At 38.5% G+C, this 20,054-nt stretch overlaps 1 protein-coding gene across 4 annotated transcripts in view; it reads left to right on the top strand.

Annotated features, from left to right (window-relative positions):
- The first annotated feature begins 398 nt into the window (after window positions 1-398).
- Window positions 399-20,054, top strand: part of adgrd2 (adhesion G protein-coupled receptor D2) — a 150,960-nt gene continuing 131,304 nt past the window's right edge. The window contains exons 1-7 of one of the 4 annotated variants that reach the window (XM_072566238.1): window positions 399-478; window positions 5,410-5,493; window positions 5,696-5,726; window positions 7,547-7,795; window positions 9,934-10,572; window positions 13,158-13,265; window positions 17,437-17,522. In XM_072566238.1, the coding sequence (XP_072422339.1) occupies window positions 5,446-5,493; window positions 5,696-5,726; window positions 7,547-7,795; window positions 9,934-10,572; window positions 13,158-13,265; window positions 17,437-17,522 (1,161 nt within the window). In that variant the 5' untranslated portion in view covers window positions 399-478; window positions 5,410-5,445. Of the gene's footprint in view, window positions 479-4,361; window positions 4,498-4,672; window positions 4,846-4,979; window positions 5,044-5,409; window positions 5,494-5,695; window positions 5,727-7,546; window positions 7,796-9,933; window positions 10,573-13,157; window positions 13,266-17,436; window positions 17,523-20,054 lie in introns of those variants that run through there. The other 3 variants (XM_072566237.1, XM_072566236.1, XM_072566239.1) reach the window with 3 other exon arrangements.

Genomic DNA, 20,054 nt, shown 5'->3' on the forward strand with positions numbered 1-20,054 from the left:
TGTAAGAATATTTTATTCTGGAATGTTCTTAAGTGAAGCAAAACTGACTTCTTTGCAATTTGCTTTTATTTAAGATACATAATTTGTGGAAGAGTGGGGGAGGTAGGATAGGTGAGTAAACAATCATGGGTTTAACATTTTCTGCTATCTATTTGCATCTGAAATGATTTACTGTACCAATTATACATGAGCATTTCTAAACACTAAAGTCTAAGTTAACTTTGGACTTCAAGCCTTTATACCCCCAAGAATCAGCAAGACCAGGAGAAAGTGTTAAAGTGCAGAGAGAAAACACGACATTACCCCACAGTCAGTCAGTGCAGTGGTGACATGCTGAGAGTGAAACTTGCCCCATGAATTTGTGAAACAGAGAGCAGGGCTGCCTGATGTCAGCACTTAGAGCCAGTTAAAACTGATGAATCTAAAATAAAAACAATTCCATTGTGAAATCATAGTGAAGCAGATAGCTGATTGGCTGGTGAGTACTTCTGATTTATCTTGACGGAGGGATTTCAATTCAGAGAAGTAGAACATTTGTTGAGATAATAATATAAGCATAAGCAAGAAATGTTCAAACTAGAAACATTCAAGGAAAATAATTAATAATTGAGCTGCTATAAAGATGGCAGGGCAGTTGATATATGGCACCAGCAGAATGTGGGAGCTTCTGGTAATCATTGTGATTCAAGGCAAACATGTCTACAATAAGTGCTTGAGGAAATTCAGCTCAGAGTCAATGTGCTGGAGGCAAAGCTACAGACTCGGATTTATCAGGAAGGAAGACAACGACTAGTTTATTGAAGATTATGACCAATCTTGCTTTTGTTAGATAGTTGCTCCCTTTCACATGTGTAAACATGTCATAAGACCAATTGATCAGAATGCTGTCTTAGACCTCTCCCATAATTGATAATTCTAATTAATTATGATCATTATTTGCCTTAGTTCAGTTTCAAAACAGAGCATAATTGGGGTTCTGTATTAGTGCTCATTAACATAACATTAGACATCTGATAACACCAGTTAATAAAATACATTGTAAATATTAGAATTTACTGTAATTTTTCTTCAAAAGTTTCTTTCTAATTATCTAATTATTAAGATCTTGGGAGTTTTGACACCGAATTGAGGTGCTGGTGAGAAATCAATTATTATAAGGCATTACTATCCAAGGGATCCTAAAGTCTAGGATAGACGTCAGTGAAGGGAGTTTGCAGTTTTATGTAAACAAACACTATCCTGACCTTTTAATGGCAGTCCTACGGTTTCTCCTTAGAAAGCTGAATGGGAAATATAAGAAGATGCCAACCACTGCTTTAAAGTGATGCAAAATACCTCATTTCCCAAACAAGAGTGGTTAGCTAAACAGTTTACTCTCATACTGAGCATGATCAGTGAAAGCTGTGGTCACTGTTCTATCTTCATGACTTCTGAATCATCAGAAGGCAACATGAATCATGGTCTGGTGACAGAAGCAGCTGCTTTTCAGTATTGTCTGAACTGGGGTAAAATTATACTTTGAAAAACAGTCTGTAACACATTGTAAGGGAGATGACAAATACAGAAACTGTGCTTAAAGTAGACGTGCTTATTCAGAAGAAGCTGGCATTCTCATGATACTCAGTCATTGTAAACACTTCCTCATCAGGGTAAAATGGTTTGTCTTCATAAATATGCTTGCTGTGCTGTTATAGGTAAAGGATTAAGAGGGTCTTATATCAAATGTATTACTTAAGTAAAGTTTTGGTCAAACAAGTTAGTCTGGGAGAATCACTAAATATCAGAAGTTTTCTTGTTTTGAATCGTGTTATGTCACATTAGTGAGTCCTGTATTTATGTTCATCTACTGACTCTGTCTTCTGTATAATCTTGCTAATTATAATGAAATGGATCACTGATTTTTAGTTTGAGCTGTATCATGAGTCAGTTTTTCATTTTTTTTATGAATTCTAAGGGATTTGTAAAGGATTTAGCAAACATGGTGAGCTGACTTTTGTATTCCCTACCCAAACATCCATTGTTCACCATGTCATATGTACTCACATATATTTTAATTATAAGTTTCCACAGAGATCAGTATTGCGTCCACTTTTGTTTGTTGTATATATAGATGATTTGGAATGAGAATATAGGAAGCATGATTAGTAAGTTTGGAGATGACACCAAAATTGGTTGTTAGTGGACAGTTAAGAAGGTTATCTAAGATTACAAACAAAATGACCAATTGGATCAATGGGTTGAGGAGTGGCAGGTGGAGTTTAAGATATTGCATTTTGGTGATACAAACAAGGACAGAACTTATACAATTAATAGTAGGGCCCTGGGTAATGTTTTAGAACAGAGAGATCTAGGGATTCAGATACATAATTCTTTGAAATTTGCATTACAAAGGGTGACTAAGAAGGCATTTAGCACACTTGCCTTCATTGCTCAGACCTTTGAATATAGGAGTTGGGATGTCAGGTTGAGGCTGTACAGGATGTTGGTGAGGCCTCGTCTGGAGTACTGTGTGCGGTTCTGGTTGCCCTGCTATAGGAAGGATATTATGAAACCGGAGATGGTTCAGAAAAGATTTACTAAGATGTTGCTGGGAATGGAGGGTTTGAAATATAAAAATGACTAGAAAGACTGGGACTTTTTTCCCCAGAGCATAGGAGGTTGAGGGTTTATTGAGGTTATAAAATCATGAGGGGCATAGATTAGGTGACTGATAAGGGTGTTTTCCAGAGGGTGGGGGCGAGTTCAAATCTAGGGGGTATATTTTTAAGGTGAGAGGAGTATGGTTCAAAAAGGACATGAGGGGCAACATTTTTATACAGAGAGTAGATCAGGTGCGGAATGAACTGCCAGAGGGCGTGATGGATGCAGATGCAGTTACAACATTTAAAAGACATTTGGATAAGTTTATGAATAGGAAAGGTTGGAGGGATATGGGCCAAGCACACACAGTTGTGACTAGTTTAGTTTGATCATTGTGGACTGGTTGGACCAAAGGGTCTGTTTCCATATTGTACGACTCCATGACACTTTGAAGATGCACTTCAAGTGAAGTGCAGGTTTGGTAGGGAAGTTGGCCTGGTATTGCGTTTAGACATAAGCTTCAGACTATAATGGATAGTCCCCATGTTCTGTCAAACCAAAACTGCATGAGATTTCCTCAACCAGAGAAACTCACTCCACTTTATTTCAGGCTCAAAATCTGATCCTGAAATTATACAGTCAGAGTAATGAGATGACTTGGTACTGATTCATAAACATTTACATTGAAGAAACGTACTTCTGTCATTAGGTTTCCATTGGAGTTTTGCTAGAACAAACCTAATTGGATCCCAGTTCTCTACTTTCTCACTCTGTCTTGTATTTCACACTGTTTCAAATCCTAACCATACTTCACTTAAAAAGATGCTGTAAATTGACATAACTCTTCAAGCCCTTATATTATGGACTGAATGACCTCCATCTTTCTTGTGACCATTTTGATGCTACGATTATCTATGGGAAAGGCATTCCATGTACCACGGACATTTTCCCCAACCTCTCCTCTCATTTTCTTGGTGACAGTCTTACATTTGTGACTCTTTGTCATTGACCACCAATAAACAAAATAAACTGTTCCTACCAAGGGCAGGCACTGTGAACAGAAGAAATTCCTGGTCAGCATGTGGTGGAAAGATAGTTGGAGTTTCTAACATCAATGTCCAGAGCCCCAGCCAGAACATGTAACTGAAAGGGTCATGATCGCAACAATACCAATTCAGCCTGTCAAATCCCTTTATGGTTTCAAAGGCCTTTCACAAATCTTTCTTTATCTTTACTTCAGTCAGTAGAAACAGTCCTAGGAGCTGGAGAATCACTACATAACTATGATGTTTCATCCCTGAATCATACTGGCGAATCTATGCAACACACTGATCACTCATTTGCTCCATGCATGCAGCCTAATTCCTCAGTAGCCTAAGGTTTTGTTTAAGTAACGTTACTCATGTTTTATTATTTTAGAACCTGCTTCATTTTTATTCTACCTTCAGCTTTTCAAAATTTCCATTTCCTTTTCCCTTTCTTTTTAAAATATGGTGTTTTAGAAAAGTTAAAATCATGAGAGAATATGAAAAATAAATGCAGGACTTATCACCAAACATGCTAATTCTCTTAATATGGCCCTTGTATTTTATAGACCAATAAGATCCGTTTCTAGGCCCCCTTGTTGCTACCAGTTACCTCAGTCTGCTTTCGTTCTGAAAACATGGGACAATTTCTTATTTCGCAATAAAAAGACGTTGCTAAACACAGCTTAGTTAAAGGATTTTTATTTTTAAAAACCCTCTGGATTTTTTTTTCTTGTTCTTGTTTCAAATTTAAGAAATGTCCAAGATCAGTTTATAATAAAAGTGGCGAATTGCAGCCCCTTCACACATTGCATCTTTCATAAGGCATATCTTGCCAAAAATGTTTTATCCATCAGAACAAAACAAAACCTTCTCACACATGTAAACTCGGGTAAGTTGATTCTGCTGTTATTATTTAAAAATTATACAAAAAGGGGGGAAAAATGAAGCTAATTCGTAAATTAGCTAGGATTGGTGTTTTTCGGTACAGAAAATAACTGTGTCGCCTTGTGGGCTGTTTAAAAAAACTCATTAGCATAAGAAAAGTTGCATAGTGTTCTATCCAGCAGACAGACCTAGAGGAAAGAGCAGCTCTGAAACACAGGAAAACTCCAGTCAAATTTATGTTAAAACAAGAAAGGATCGAGAAATCCTGACATCCCTTAAAGAAGATGATTATATTTGAAATAAGGGTGTGAAGAGGAGGATTTTGTTTTCACAAAACGGGATTTCTGTTACAGTAAGCCTTTCGATTTAAGTGTCGAACCGCGGTATCCGATCATTGAAGAGTGATCTATGGTGTTGGGCGGTGAGAGTGGCGTTGGCAGGTAGCTACCTAAATGAAGCGGTTAGCTCTCACCCGACAGTGTTCAAAACTGAACGCGTTCCACCAAACCTGGCCCGAAGCCCCCAGCCCGAGTCTGTCCCGTTCCACACGGTGGGGATCGTTGTTCGTTGTATCCGAATTCCCAAGACAACTTTGTCTCTGTGCTTTCAAATTTAATTCGCCATTACCAGTTCTATTACTTTGTTAATTTTAAAATTTCTCATGAACCACAAACAGATTATCATCATATACATTGACAACTTTATTCTAAAGATATGTTAATAAATTTGTAGTAGAATAAATTTACTAGATTTATTCTTAAAGGAGCATAAATCCTCCTTGAGTTCGACCACTAATGAAAACATCCCAATCTAATGAAGCGCCAATCTAAGTATCACGGAACAAATGTCGGACAGGCCATCGTACATGGAAACTTCCTGATTTTTTTTGTCTGCAATTTCTTTCTTATGTGACTAGTTTATTGTAACAGAGGAGACTTTCAACTGAAGAACAATGTGTGGAACAATTACAAGATTTGCAGTTTGGTTCTGCGGCCTTCTGGTAAGTTAATTTCCAAATAATCATTTTCGTTTTCAAGGAAATTGCTATCAAGGAGTGGATTTGTTTTTTTACGAATGGAATGCAGTTCCCTAAAATATTGGTTTGAAAAATCGTGAATAACTTGTAATTCAATCGCCTTAAAGTAGTGGATCTTTCACAAGGCAGCCTGCGTTTCTTTTTACTGTGTACTTTAATTTTACAGGTCTGTAATTTGGATGGAGCTCGTGCAAAGGGTAAGAGCTAAATATCTAATTCAGAATGTAAGCAAATAGCATTTCTCTCAAGATGTAATGCCATCATAATAACTAAAAGATGTACATGTGCATCAAATGTGAATTTGTTAAAGATTATCAAGTTGCTGCTTAAAGTTAGACGAAGTGTTGGGTGGCCTCCTAAAAATTATTTTACATTTTAACATAATTAGATGAGTAATGCTTTTCCTCAAGTTTGGATGTGAGTGTTAAAATTCTGGTAAGGTAATTGGAGGAGTATGGGAAACATTTGAACTATACTCAACTGTAAAATAGGGCAACAGTCAACTTCCAAGGGATTTTGCAATTATAATTATGTTTTTTTGGCTCGAATTCTTCACATTATTATTATTAGTAACTCCTCTCATTCAGTTTCATTGGGGCTCATTAGGGCTTATTGCTCCAGCACAGACAAAAATTGGGGCAGAAAATGCTACTGTTTATTGATTAAAGGATAAAGAGAAAGGGACATTTTCTGCCAACTGAAGGAATATGTATACATTTGTTAACAGGACCTATATACTGCACAATATAACTAGACATTATTTACAAATATTTTGGATTGGATTTTAAAATGCCTGTTGTAACATACGCATGTATATGAGATATAAGGAGAAATTACTCTGAAACATTCATATTTGCAAAGTCAAAGAGTGTGGTACTGGAATAGCACAGCCAGTCAGTCAGCAACTGAGGAACCAGAGAATTGATGTTTCGGGCATAAGCTCTTCATCAGGAATGAGCCTCAATTCTGATCTCGAACATCTGCAATCCTCACTTTCTCCATATTTGCAAAGCCACAAATGTATCTGTCCTCTTTCTAATTAGACTAACATGCTGTTGTGTTTACACATACAGCATCCATAATACTGATTTTAGAAGAGCTTTTTTTTTCTTTTTTGGGAATATTGCAGTATTGCAGGATGCTTTAATGCTCCTGATTGTATCATTCTCATCTCTTGATGAGGTTGCTTGCCATCTTCCTCATTTTTTTAACATGATGAAATTATGAACCAATGCAAGTTATAAAGCTGTGTGTGTAGATTCACATTAAAATATGGTTGAATCATGGAGACGCTGTGAGTAACAGTCCATGAGAGAGTGATAAAATTAAAATGCTACAAAATTTACTGTGTTTTAAAAAAAACCTTTCTGAGGCCATGTCATAAATTTCCATCATCCTCATAATTGCAAAGCAGTTTGTTGACCAAGCTGTGATTATGTTTTTCTATTTAAATGTTTAATACATCAAGTGAAAATGATGTGAATTGTGTGAGAGTGATTGAATGTACAATTGTATTGTTCTTGAAATTTTTTAGTTTTTACTCAGGGAAGTGTGCCCACCATTGACAAGTCTTTTGTGTCCGAAAGTTTATGCACATCAAAAAGTTTTGTTTTACAGATACAGATTAAATGTTCATTATTTGCCATCAATTGAGGGGCTCTTTCCATGTAGGAAAGTAATTTGTAGATAATTACGTGTCCAAGACTTATATATTCAATGTGAAACAATCTCGACACGTATGAAATGTAGTATAAATAGTAAACAAACCATAATGATTTTTGGTTTTATTCAGTGAGATAAGGAGGTGAAATATAAATTCACAAGCAGAATTTCCACAGTGGAGGTCTTTCCCATTTTGTCTTGTAAAACATTTGGCAAGTATTCAGGAAGACAAAGAATTTGAGTGTGGGTGCTGGAGGTGCTAATTTATTTGATACATGTTCACCATTATATAGTGACAAATTACTGAAATTGTACATGCTTAGCTATTAACTCCATTTGCTTTTCACTTTACCAGCTTCCAGTAATTCATCAATCTTTCCAACATCACACTACGTTTATGAATATATAAATATACCATTGAAATGGGAACATGCATCCAGATATTGTGAGCTACGTTTTGGTAGTCTGCCTGTCGTTAGTAAAGTTGAAGACAAGAATGCTATATTGGACCTGTTAGCTACTCAAGGGGCTAATCAGCAAGTATGGATAAATGGAAAACTGAGTGAGGTATCAGGAGGGGAAGATCTAACTGTGAGAAAGAACAGTAAGTTCTAAAATCATTTGTAATCATAATAAATATATGTAATGATTGTTTATTCGAAGAAAAATAAGCATACAGCATGGCTGATGTTCATAGTTAGTTGAGAATGAGGTCTACCTTTACATTTGTTGCAAAATGGGAAAAATAGCAGGTAGAATGTTATGCTGGCATTAACAAAGTTGCTGTAGATCCACGCTTTATTGTTACACGCCAGATATTGTCTCTTGATGTTATCAATGTTACAAAATTTAAATTATGACTATTGAAAATAGGCACTATAAGTAAGATGAGCCATGTATTTCATGCGTGTATCTATTTTAACATTTTCAGAATCTTGCATCTACACATCTATCAAGTTTTTGTAAATACCTCTGTCCACATGAAACCTTATTTATATTCTTTTCACATAATTATACCTTCCCACTGGAGATTCATCTAGGCCTTTCTTGACAAGCGGACACAATTGGTATGTGACATAAATAGTTTCCATTATAACATAGGAATTTGTGCTTTTTACTTTCAAGGTGGCAACTGACGTAGCAGCCCCATATAAACACCCTCGCCTCTGTAATTCTACCATTTGTCAACCATTTCCAATTTTTTTGTCTTTTCTCCCTCGATTTCCTCTCTTCCAACTGCTTACAATTCCCTGGCTGTAATAGTGAGTGCATTTTAGCCCAAATTACAAGGTTAAGATTCAAGTTTAAAGCAAGAACATGATAGTAAATCTTTAATAAATCACCTAGCTGTGTTCAGCTTGATTATTGTACCTAATTCTTGACAGGAGAAAGTGAGGACTGCAGATGCTGGAGATCAGAGCTGAAAATGTGTTGCTGGAAAAGCGCAGCTGGTCAGGCAGCATCCAAGGAACAAGAGAATTGACGTTTTGGGCATAAGCCCTTCTTCAGGAAACCTTCCTGAAGAAGGGTTTATGCCCGAAACGTCGATTCTCCTGCTCCTTGGATGCTGCCTGACCTGCTGCGCTTTTCCAGCAACACATTTTCAGCTCTAATCCTTGACATCCCAGTTTTAGAAGGATCTGAAGACCTTGTAGGGGGCTACAGAGAAGATTTACCAAATATATGGAGTGCAAAGAGAAACTAGGATTATTTTTAGATCAGCACAAGTCAGCATTCACAATTGCTTTGATAGAGTGCAGAAAGAAAAACTGTTTCCTCTGACAGAGGGCAAGAACCAAAGGACGCAAATTTAAGATAATTGTAAAAAAGAATCAGGGTGAGGTAAGGATGCATTTTTTTTTCAGAGCAAGTTATGATCTGGAAAGCATTGTCCTCATGGGCAATTAAGGATGGGCAATAAATCCTTGCCAGTGATGATCACATGCTAGGAATGAATAATTTAAAAAAACGATTGGAAGCATATTCAGCTGTAACTTTCAAATCAGGATTGGATATAAATTTTAAACTGGAAAAGTTTCAATAAATGGGGAAGAGCAATAGAATGGGATTTAGGCTATAACTCAAAGAGATCACACAGCACAGTGGGCTGAATGACTCCTTCAGGACTGTGAGATTCTCGGATCAACCAACTAGTGCAAAAGTTGACACAGTCTTCTCCGTGATGTTTGACAAGACTGCTTTTCAATGCTGTCAAGTATTCAGTGACTAAGGAATCACCGGCTGGGAAAAACGTCTTCTGTATTGTCAGTATCATTACACGATTTTTAAAAATATTAATTGACGGTAGGCATCACCAAATGCAGTTCCAATTAATATAACAAACGTGTAGTGAAACTGACAATATAGGATTCTTGTATAGGGAGATGATAGCAGGTATGGAGCTGAAGTTACTTTTGTCATGGCAATACATAGAGTTTCCTGTGTGGCCCATGCTGCCAGTTGGTCCTGACTGGCCTATACCATGATCCTGAAGGAAATGGGCTGAGTGGGACACACTTTGTGCACAAGAAAGCTTTGAATCAATGCTAACTTGAAGTGACACAACCCACTGGCACTATGTAGCTGAAATTTGCCCTCTGTATTTTCTGTTTGATGCAAGGATTCTGCTCCTTACCATCAAGCTAATGAACTGTTGGTGATAAACCCAGCATATCTGAAGTTTATCGTTTCCACTATTTACTTGGCAAATTCTAACAGATTTTATTTGAATGTTTACTTCAGGTGTTGACAAATTCGAGATCCTGGTATTCCTGAACAAAACAGATACTAAACATGCCAAAATTCTCAATGCGCTGCCTCCTTTGTCAGCTGTTACAATCTGTGCACGTGTTCAATGGGACAACCAGTCTTCTGACATTGCCACAGTATTTTCTTATGCCATTCCAGTGTTCATCAATGAATTCCAGCTCCGAGGCCGTATTGACGATGCTGGATTCATCCAGTTAGCTCTGATAGTTCATGGACATCACACACCCTACAAATCGGTGCTAAAAAGTGACGGACTGTGGCATCATATTTGTGTAACATGGCAAAAGGAAAATGGTGTTTGGTTTATTTATGCAGATGGGATAAAGGTAAGTTCAGGAGATGACTGCTACAGTTCGCAAATTATTGGTGGAAATGGGACATTTATTATTGGTCAAGATCAAGACTCGCTAGGAGGTACATTCAAACAAAATGAGGCCTTTAGTGGCAACATCACATTTTTGAACATTTGGACTCATGCGTTGGATGCAAACCAGATTTCAGCAGTCAGTATGTGCTCATTCCCTCAGCAAAATCTCTTTTACCAGTGGAACTTGACCAGTTTGGAAATTGAACCCAGTGTTCAAGTTGTGGAACTGCAGTTGAATTGCACAGGTAAGAAAACATAAGTGACATAAATTTATCACTTGCCAAGATTCTATTGCAGAAGCAACAGTAAATGTTCAAATTCCAAAGCTTGTTAATTACCTCTTTCCAAAATATTCAACCTTATTAAAAACATTACATTTGAACTTAATTGCTTTAAGCTTGGTGCCAAACATTTCCTCAAATAAAATTGATTTAAAATGAATGCAAAGGTATCATATGAGGTACATTATTTAACCATTAATGTATGCATTTTTAATCTCAACTTGGAACTTGGTAATGTATGTTTTAGTCTGGAGCTGACCATTGTTATTTAATGATTGGTATTAACCTGTTTACATTTCCACTGAAGTCAAAAATGATGCCTTCCAGAAAAAAAGTAATGTACCGTTAATTAGATTAACACTTAAACATGAGTCTCTTTGAATTTTTCATAATTGGATACTCATGGTGTCACTGGAAGGATTGTACACATAAGTTGAATGGAGTGCTGATATTTTTCTAAAGTTATGGTTAGGATGTTAGTACTTAATGGTTGAGGTTGTAGTGTTCTGAAAGTGTTATCATTGTTTTGCATATTGCTTTTGTTTATTTCTGCCTCAGTTTCATTTGTTAAATTGAAAGGTATCCATGAATTTTTAAAGAAACATTTAGAAAAAAAAGGACCCGGAGTAGGCCATTCAGCCCTTCAGATCTGCTATGCCATTGGTTGTGATCATTGCTGATCATCCAACTCAATTGCCTGTTCCTGCTTCCACCCCCCCCCCCCCCCCAACATTGTTTAACTCTTTGACCCCAAGTGCTATATCAAACTCCATCTTGAAATCATACAATGTTTGGTATTAACTGTGTTCTCTGGTGGTGAATCCCAATAGTCTTCCATAAGCATTGATTTTACATGCTAATCTCTTATATGGAACTTTGAAAGCTGTCTAAAAGTGAAAATAAAGCAAATCTACTGGCAGCTCCATTCACAGCAACTCTACTAACTATACCTTTAAAGAATTTCAGATTTATCAAGAATTATTTCCTTTCCTTAAATCCATGCTGATTCTTTCTGATCCAGCCAATAATTTCCAAGTGATCAGCTATTAAATCTTTTATAATGGGCTCTAGAATTTTCCCACTCAACTACTGTCAGCTAAAGGTCTATAATTCCCTTGATTTCTCAGTCTATCACTTATTCCCCATTCGGGCTTTTGCTTTTGTCCCAGATTTCCCTTCCTCTGATTCCTTGCATAGGTTCCCAAGGCCTTGCAATCTTAGTTTAAAACAGATTAAAGGTTTCCCAACCCTTCAAACATTTATCCCCCCACCAGGCAATCAGTCCTTTTCCTGTCCTGATATACCCAGTCCAGTTTACAGTAATCCCACCTCCCCCAAAACCGATTCCAGTGCTACGGGTCTCTGAAAACTTCCGCCTCACACCATCCCTTCAGCCACGTATCCATCTGATTATATCCTACTCTTTATACTGTACTGGTATGTGTTACTGGCCATCATCCTGAGGTCACTACCTTTTGAGGTCCTTTGGCCTTTATGGCCCTCCAATGATATTGAGCTCTCCTGCCATGACTTACCCCTTTAAACTTTTTTGAAGATGCTTAATATCAAACAATATCATTTCTTCCAAGCCTTTCATTCCCTGATCTTCATTACTAAAGAATATAGTCCTTACAAACCATAAACCAAAAAAAATGCAGAAAGCAAATAGCACAATTTCCCCTCTGCACCGAATTCCCAAAGTGCTCCAAATTCTCAGATATATGCTTACTCACTCTGACTGTCTCTAATGAATAATGTGCTGTCTCCTATCTGCTTGTGCACAAAGCCCACTGATCATGTACTTCCAACAGTCCTTTTCTTAAATAGATCTGAGATGACTTGCACCGGTTAGCTTCAATAGTAATCAGCACCTATTGAGGCTTATTCAGGTTTTAGGAGAAAGTGAGGACTGCAGATGCTGGAGATCAGAGCTGAAAATGTGTTGCTGGAAAAGCGCAGCAGGTCAGGCAGCATCCAAGGAACAGGAGAATCGACGTTTCGGGCATCAGCCCTTCTTCAGGAAGGGCTTCTTCAGATTCCTGAAGAAGGGCTGATGCCCGAAACGTCGATTCTCCTGTTCCTTGGATGCTGCCTGACCTGCTGCGCTTTTCCAGCAACACATTTTCAGCTCTTATTCAGGTTTTTAAGTGACTGACAGTTAACTGTCAAATATGTAACAGTTCACACATTGGCTAATACTCTCTGAAGTGCAGTTTATTTAGACCTGAAATATAGCTCATAAGCTTGTGAAAAGATTAATTTGGAGAGAAGTTGTGAAAACATTAAAACTCTTTGGGATGCACTTAATCATTTTGGAGACTATCTTCTGTTACATAATCAATAATTTCATTGCTATTCTAAGTTTAACAAAAGCAAATTCTCCAAGTGCTGGAGATCTGGAATAAAAACAGAAAGTGATGAGAAACTCAAATTGTGTGGCAGTATCAGTGGAAAAAGAAAAAAAAAATAATGTTTCAAGTTCAATTAGACTCTCCTTCAGAACCCTCCTAAGTTTAAGTCAACAGCTCTGTCTTGTTGTTTTATTATAGGTCTGAAAATTTCTTCAGGCAAATGTCAGACGTTTGATGCTGCCTCTGGATTTAAAAGCCAATTTGGTTGTGAGAATCTACTGCCCTTCCTCTGTCAGTTGACAAAAGGTTGGTTATTGATACAGATTTGAAAATCTTGAACATAAACGTTTCTTCAAATACTTTAGTACACTAAGCAATAAAATTGAGTGCAGCGTTGAATTGCATATTAATAGTAAATCGCAAATATTTTGTTATTCTGATGTTTCTGATTTACTAGAACCTGTTGTCAGTGTGATTTTGAATCAGTTTAGAATTCTGCTCAGTTTATGGCTCATCAAAGAGTGTTGTAATTTCCATTTTTTTTAACATGTGACAATACTCAATGAATGGGATTAGAGGTCAGTAAAGACATTTGGTAAAATTGTTCGACATTGTTCCTCCAATACTTCTGATCTGACCAATCCGCACGCATTGCACACCACTAACACTACCCTCTGCATCCTGAGATCACCAACCCCAACCCTCAATCAGTTGATCACATCTGTCTTCAAATCCCATAGCCATACCCCGATCTTCCAAATCCACCAAGAGGAACAGAGCTTCTGAGCTCTGCTACATCCATTCAGACATGTGGACAGTATTCTATCACACTCCAGAATTGAGTCTTATAGATGATAGACAAGAATTTGTGGAAACATTTGTGCTACATGAAAGTCAGGAAATGTTCATCACCACCAAGAGAGAATCTAACCATCACCTCCTGACATTCAATGGTATCAATATCACTGAATCCCACACAGTCAACATGCTGCAGGTTACCATTGAGCTGATAACTGGAAACTAATGCTCATGCCACATAAATTTCAGACAATAACCGTCTCCAACAAAGAAACACCATCCATCATCCCTCACTTTTCGATAGTGTTACCAAAACTGAAACCCAACGATCAACATCTTATTATTGACCAGAAACTGATCTGAACGAACCATTTAAATACAGTGGCTACAAGAGCCAGTCAGAGCCTAGGGATTCTGCAGCAAGTAACTGACCTCCTGACTCCCAAAGCCTGTCCATCATCTACAATGCTCAATTCAGGAGTGTGGTAAAATATATGCAATAACAGCTGGCCCAGCCAGTGAAACCCATGTACTGTGAGTTTACAAAGAAACCAGCAATGATGTTTGACTCCAACAACCACAGCCACTTTCCATCATGCTATGTATGACTTCAACCAGTGGAGTGTTTTTCCCATAGATTCCTGTCTTATTAGGACTTCTTGATGTTGCATTCATTTAAGAGCTGCTCTGATGGCAAGGGCAATCACTTTCTCCTTGCCTCTGGACTTCAGCCATTTCACCCATTTTCCAGCCAAAGTTGTAATGTGTTAAGAGGCTGAGCAGCAGTACACAAACGGCACATCTGTGAGCAGATTATTCCTTTATTTGGACTGACAGTAACTCAATCCTTCCAACATTTTGCTGATCATTGAGTGTAGATTGATGGGGTGGTAGTTGAGCAGGTTGAATTCATCCTGCCTTTTGTGAACAGGTCATACCTGGGCAGTTTCCCCTTTTTATTCAGTTTGTGGGATGTGGGCAATGCTGGCTGAGCCAGCATTTATTGCCTGTCCCTATTTGCCCTTAAGAAGTTGGTGGTGAGCTGCTGTCTTCTTGGACTGCTGCAGTCCACATATATCGGTAAACCCATAATTTAGTTAGAGAGGGAATTCCAGGATTTTTACCCTGTTACAGTAAAGGAACTGTAATACATTTCCAAGCCTAGATGGTGACTGTTTTGGAGAGGTACCTGCTGCCCTTGTCCTTCTAGATGGCAATGGTCATTGGTTTGGAATGTGCTGCCTAAGGATCTTGAGTAAATATCTGCAGAGCATCATGCAGATAGTACACACTGCTGCTACTAAGCACCAGAGGTGGAGGGAGTGGATGTTTGTGGTTGTGTGCCAATCAAGCAGGCTGCTTTGTCCTGGATGATGTCAAACTTCTTGAATGCATTGAATCCAGGCAAGTGGGGAGAATCCAGGCGGCACGGTGGCACAGTGGTTAGCACTGCTGCCTCACAGCGCCAGAGACCTGGGTTCAATTCCTGCCTCAGGCAACTGACTGTGTGGAGTTTGCACATTCTCCCCGTGTCTGCGTGGGTTTCCTCCGGGTGCTCTGGTTTCCTCCCACAGTCCAAAGATGTGCAGGTCAGGTGAATTGGCCATGCTAAATTGCCCGTAGTGTTAGGTAAGGGGTAGAGGTAGATGCAGGGGTAGGGGTGGGTTGCGCTTCGGCGGGGCGGTGTGGACTTGTTGGGCCGAAGGGCCTGTTTCCACACTGTAAGTAATCTAATCTAATTCCATCACATTTCTGATTTGTGCCTTGTAGATGGCAGACATGTTTTGGGAAGTTATGAACTTGTGTGTTACATGCTGCAGTATTCCGAGCCTCTGAGCTACGCTTGACGCCATTGTATTTATTTGGCCAGTTCAGTTCAGTTCTGGTTAATGGTAACCCCTAGGATGTTGTTAGTGGCATTCAACAATGTTAATTGTATTGAATGTCAAGGGGCAATGTTAAATTTTCTCTTATTGGTGATGGTCATTGCCTGGCATTTTCAGCTTAAAGCTTGGATATTGTCAAGGCTTTGCTGCATTTGGATATGGCATGCCTCAAAATCTGAAGGGTCAGAGACAGGGGTGTGGATAGCTCTGGAGCACAAATCCTCAGTACTATTACTAGAATGTTGTCATGGCCCACAGCCACTGCTGCATCCAATGGCTTCACCTGTTTGTTGATATCACATGCAGTGAATCAAATGTCTGGCAACTATGTTGGTGGGGACCACAGGAAGAAACTGGGATGGATCATCTACCTGGCACATATAGCAAAATGTATTTGCAAATGCTTCAGTCTTATTTTTTGCATTGATGTGCTGGGTTCCCCCATCATTAAGGATATGTATATTTGTGGATCCTCCATCTTCTATTAGTTGTTTGATGTTCAGCACCAGGCATAATTGCATGTGGCAGAACTGCACAACTTAGGTCTGATCCCTTGATTGTGGGATCACCTATCTCTACATATTGCAAACCACAGTTTTGTACGTGAGTAAGCTTCACCAGGTTGACACCTCATTTTTAGGATTGCCTGGCACTGTTCCTGACATGGGTTGCTGCACTTTTTATTGAACATTTGAAATGTTATGGTGAGGCTTAGCAACCCTCACCTAATTGCAGTGCTATTGCCATCTAAAGCATCATTTTCCACCTGTCCTCAATTTTAAGGGAGTTTAGTAATGTTGAGAATTGTGAAGGAAAGCCTGACATGTTATCCTGCATGAACTTGGGCAGGAGAAGTTGTAGGGGAGGGCTTGTGTCTGTCACCTTGGACCCTTTTCCAAGTTGGGTAACTAACCAGCCTCTAATCTGCTTCCCTGCAGCCCCCCTTCCAACCCCAACCCCATCAGTGCACTTTCCACATGTGATCTGACATCAACACCTTCTTGGCCAACTCCTCTGCGGTGCTCCCCTTTCATCCTCATAACACTGGTGATCCTGTGGGCTCCAGCACTGGGGCAGCAGGATTGCTTGCAATCCCAACAGTAGCCACCATGCCTCCCAATAGCGCTGCTGGTCCTATAAGTGGCCGGTAGGTCTTTCATCCAAGTTACCTTCTGCAGCAAATTATCACTGTATGGGTCCTGCTGTAGTTGCTGGGTTTTTATTGGTGGAAGGGAGGGAAAATAATGCCCATGGAGTGTTTTTTTTAGGAGGAGAATATGAATTCCATTATTGGTAAAGGAAAAATTCTATTGTGGGTTCTTAACCTGTGAAAATTTTAAACAAGGTGATGCATTTTCAGAATATAAATGCACCACTGACCCAAATTATTACTCAGTGCATCATGTCTAAAATTGACAAAAGCTTTAATACTTCATAAAATTAAAATAATTTGTACTTCTACTGAGAAAAACCTGGTGTTTGCATTTGTTTATTACTTAAAAAAACTGTCATTAAATGAAATCTCAATCTCTAAATTGAAAACTTTAGTGCATTATTCAGTCAATTTGCTCTATTTCACCATTGTGAAATTTAACATTATTTTCAACAGATCTGTACAAATAAGATTACATAAACAAACTTGAGTACATTATAAACTTATTTATTTCTGAACTTTGAATAGGAGAATGTTACATCTTGTGTTATTTAAAGATTATATTTAATTTGGGGCATTGGAAAAAATATTCCTCTGATTTAAATGATTAATATTGGAATAATATGTCTTTGTATTGTAGATACATATTTGAAGTTAAACGAGTTTCAGTCAGATTCACGGAGCTTATTCAAGATTAAATCGGAAGCAATTTCTCACGATACAATGGTAATTTTTAAAATATTGATTGCAAGGGCAGTCCGATATAAGATCCTTGTCATCTCTGGATAATTGCTTCACCAAATTGCAAAACGAGTATATCTTTATTCAGCATAAAATGTGGTATCATTATATAATATATTTCAAACACAGTTCGTGACTGTGTTCCAACACTACTTACAGTTCCTCGTACAAAGCTGATGGTGGAGTAAAGGACACTAGAATGCAACAGAGTTGTATTCTAAAATCAGATTTTCTTGTGTGTGCGTGTGAACTCATGTTATTCTGGTCATTTTGTTTGTCTCTCGCACCATCTTATTTTTGATTATATGTAATTATCTCTCTGCCATAATTAATCAGTTCGTAAGACATCCCTTCACTTTTTTTTTCAGCTGTTGACCCTTAACTCACATCTTTTGACACTTTGATCACTTACAAAGACTTGTTATTCAGCCAATTGACACTCCACTCACTATTTGTAGTTATCTGTTGGCACGCCTAATGACCTGGAATCATCTTGGCATTATCTCTCCACCTACATACAGAGGAAACTCAATTATCCGAACAACACGGGCAGGGAGTAATTTGTTCAGATAATCGAATGCCAGATAACACAGTTTAGCCAAGCATTGGGACCTTGTGATCTTGTCCGGATAATCTGAAATTCGGATAATAGGATGCTGAATAATCAAGGTTCCTGTGTGTTCTGGTTCTGTGTGCTTCCCCCAACTTCACCTGACGTAGGAGCAGCGCTCTGAAAGCTTGTGTTTTCAAGTAAACCTGTTGGACTATAATCTTCTGACATTGTTTATGTCTAAAGCAAAGAACACAGCTTTTAAATTATATTTTTTCACCTAAAGTCGTGAGGTAATGAAAATAGCACACTCCATACACAGCAGAACATACAGTTTAAGAGAAGGGATGAGCTGTGTTTGCATCGCTTTTCAATATTCAAATCATTTGTTCTGGTTCTCTTGGATAACCTTCCAGTATGCTTCAGCCTTGTTAAAATCTGTAACCAAGGGGATCATTTTTAACATCAACTTTACAGAAACCGATGGATGAGATTTTAAGACGAGATGATAAATTTCAGGCATGCGAACACTTGTTGTCACTGTTTTAAGATAATTTATTAGGCAACAGTTCTGGTCGCCACACTACCAGAAGGATGTGGAGGCTTTGGAGAGGGTGGTGAAAAGATTTCCCAGGATGCTGCCTGGTTTGGAGGGTATTAGCTATGAGGAGAGATTGGACAAATTTGGTTTGTTTTCACTTGAATGTTGGAGGCTGAGGGGTAACCTGACAGAAGCTGACAAAATTATCAGAAGTGTGGAAAGAATGAACAGTGGAATCTTTTCCCCAGGGTAGAAATTTGAATTTCTAGGGGAGATAGTCTTGAGGTAAAAGGGGAAAATTTAAAGGAGATGTGAGAAAGCAGGCTTTTTTGCTCCGAGGGTGGTAAGTGCCTGGAATGTGTTGCCAGAGGAGGTAAAAGCAGATACGATATCATCACTAAGAGGCATCTTGATGGATACGTGAATAGACAGAAAGTAGAGGGATGTGGGCTGCACAGAGGCAGAAGAGTTTTAGTTTAAAAAGGTGCCATTTGTTGGCACAGTCTTGGTGGGCTGAAGGGCCTAATCCTATGATATACTGTTTTTGGCGGTTTTATCGCAGTTTAGATGTCTTTTGTTTCCAATTGACTCCCTTCCATCTTTTCTCTCCCCATATCTTCTTGAAATTAATGCTTCTTGAAATCTGTCTCTTCAACTGAGTTCTTTAATCCTCTGTGGCCAGGGTGTTGCTGTGTTGTGACATTGCCATTATGCTTTGATTTCATCACTTCGTTTCAGTGATCGAACATTCATCATCACAACCGGAACAGGCAATCCTCACCCACTAAAAAGCCTGTCTTTAACTGTTCATGGTTTCTATTAGTTGTTAAATGTAATAGTCAACATCCTCATTTAGTTTTGTTCCAATGTCAATTTATTTATACATTTCAAAGCATATTCTATGATCATAATTGATAAAATAGTTCGAACTTCCATCCCTATTCACGTTATCAGTTCATGGTGTCAATCCCTGTTATAGTGTGATCTTGATTTAATGCAAGTCTCCGGCAGTAAAGTCATAGAGTCATAGAGATGTACAGCATGGAAACAGACCCTTTGGTCTAACCTGTCCATGCCGACCAGATATCCCAACCCAATCTAGTCCCATCTGCCAGCACCCGGCCCATATCCCTTCAAACCCTTCCTATTCATATACCCATCCAAATGCCTCTTAAATGTTGCAATTGTACCAGTCTCCACCACTTCTTCTGGCAGCTCATTCCATATATGTACCACCCTCTGTGTGAAAACGTTGCCCTTAGGTCTCTTTTATATCTTTTATATCTCTCACCCTAAACCTATGCCCTTTAGTTCTGAACTCCTCCACCCCAGGAAAGAGACTTTGCCTATTTATCCTAACTATGCCCGTCATGATTTTGTAAACCTCTATAAGGTCACCCCTCAGGGATGCTCCAGGGAAAACAGC

The sequence above is a fragment of the Chiloscyllium punctatum genome, chromosome 49 (genome assembly GCF_047496795.1).
Source record: "Chiloscyllium punctatum isolate Juve2018m chromosome 49, sChiPun1.3, whole genome shotgun sequence".
Classification (NCBI taxonomy): domain Eukaryota; kingdom Metazoa; phylum Chordata; class Chondrichthyes; order Orectolobiformes; family Hemiscylliidae; genus Chiloscyllium; species Chiloscyllium punctatum.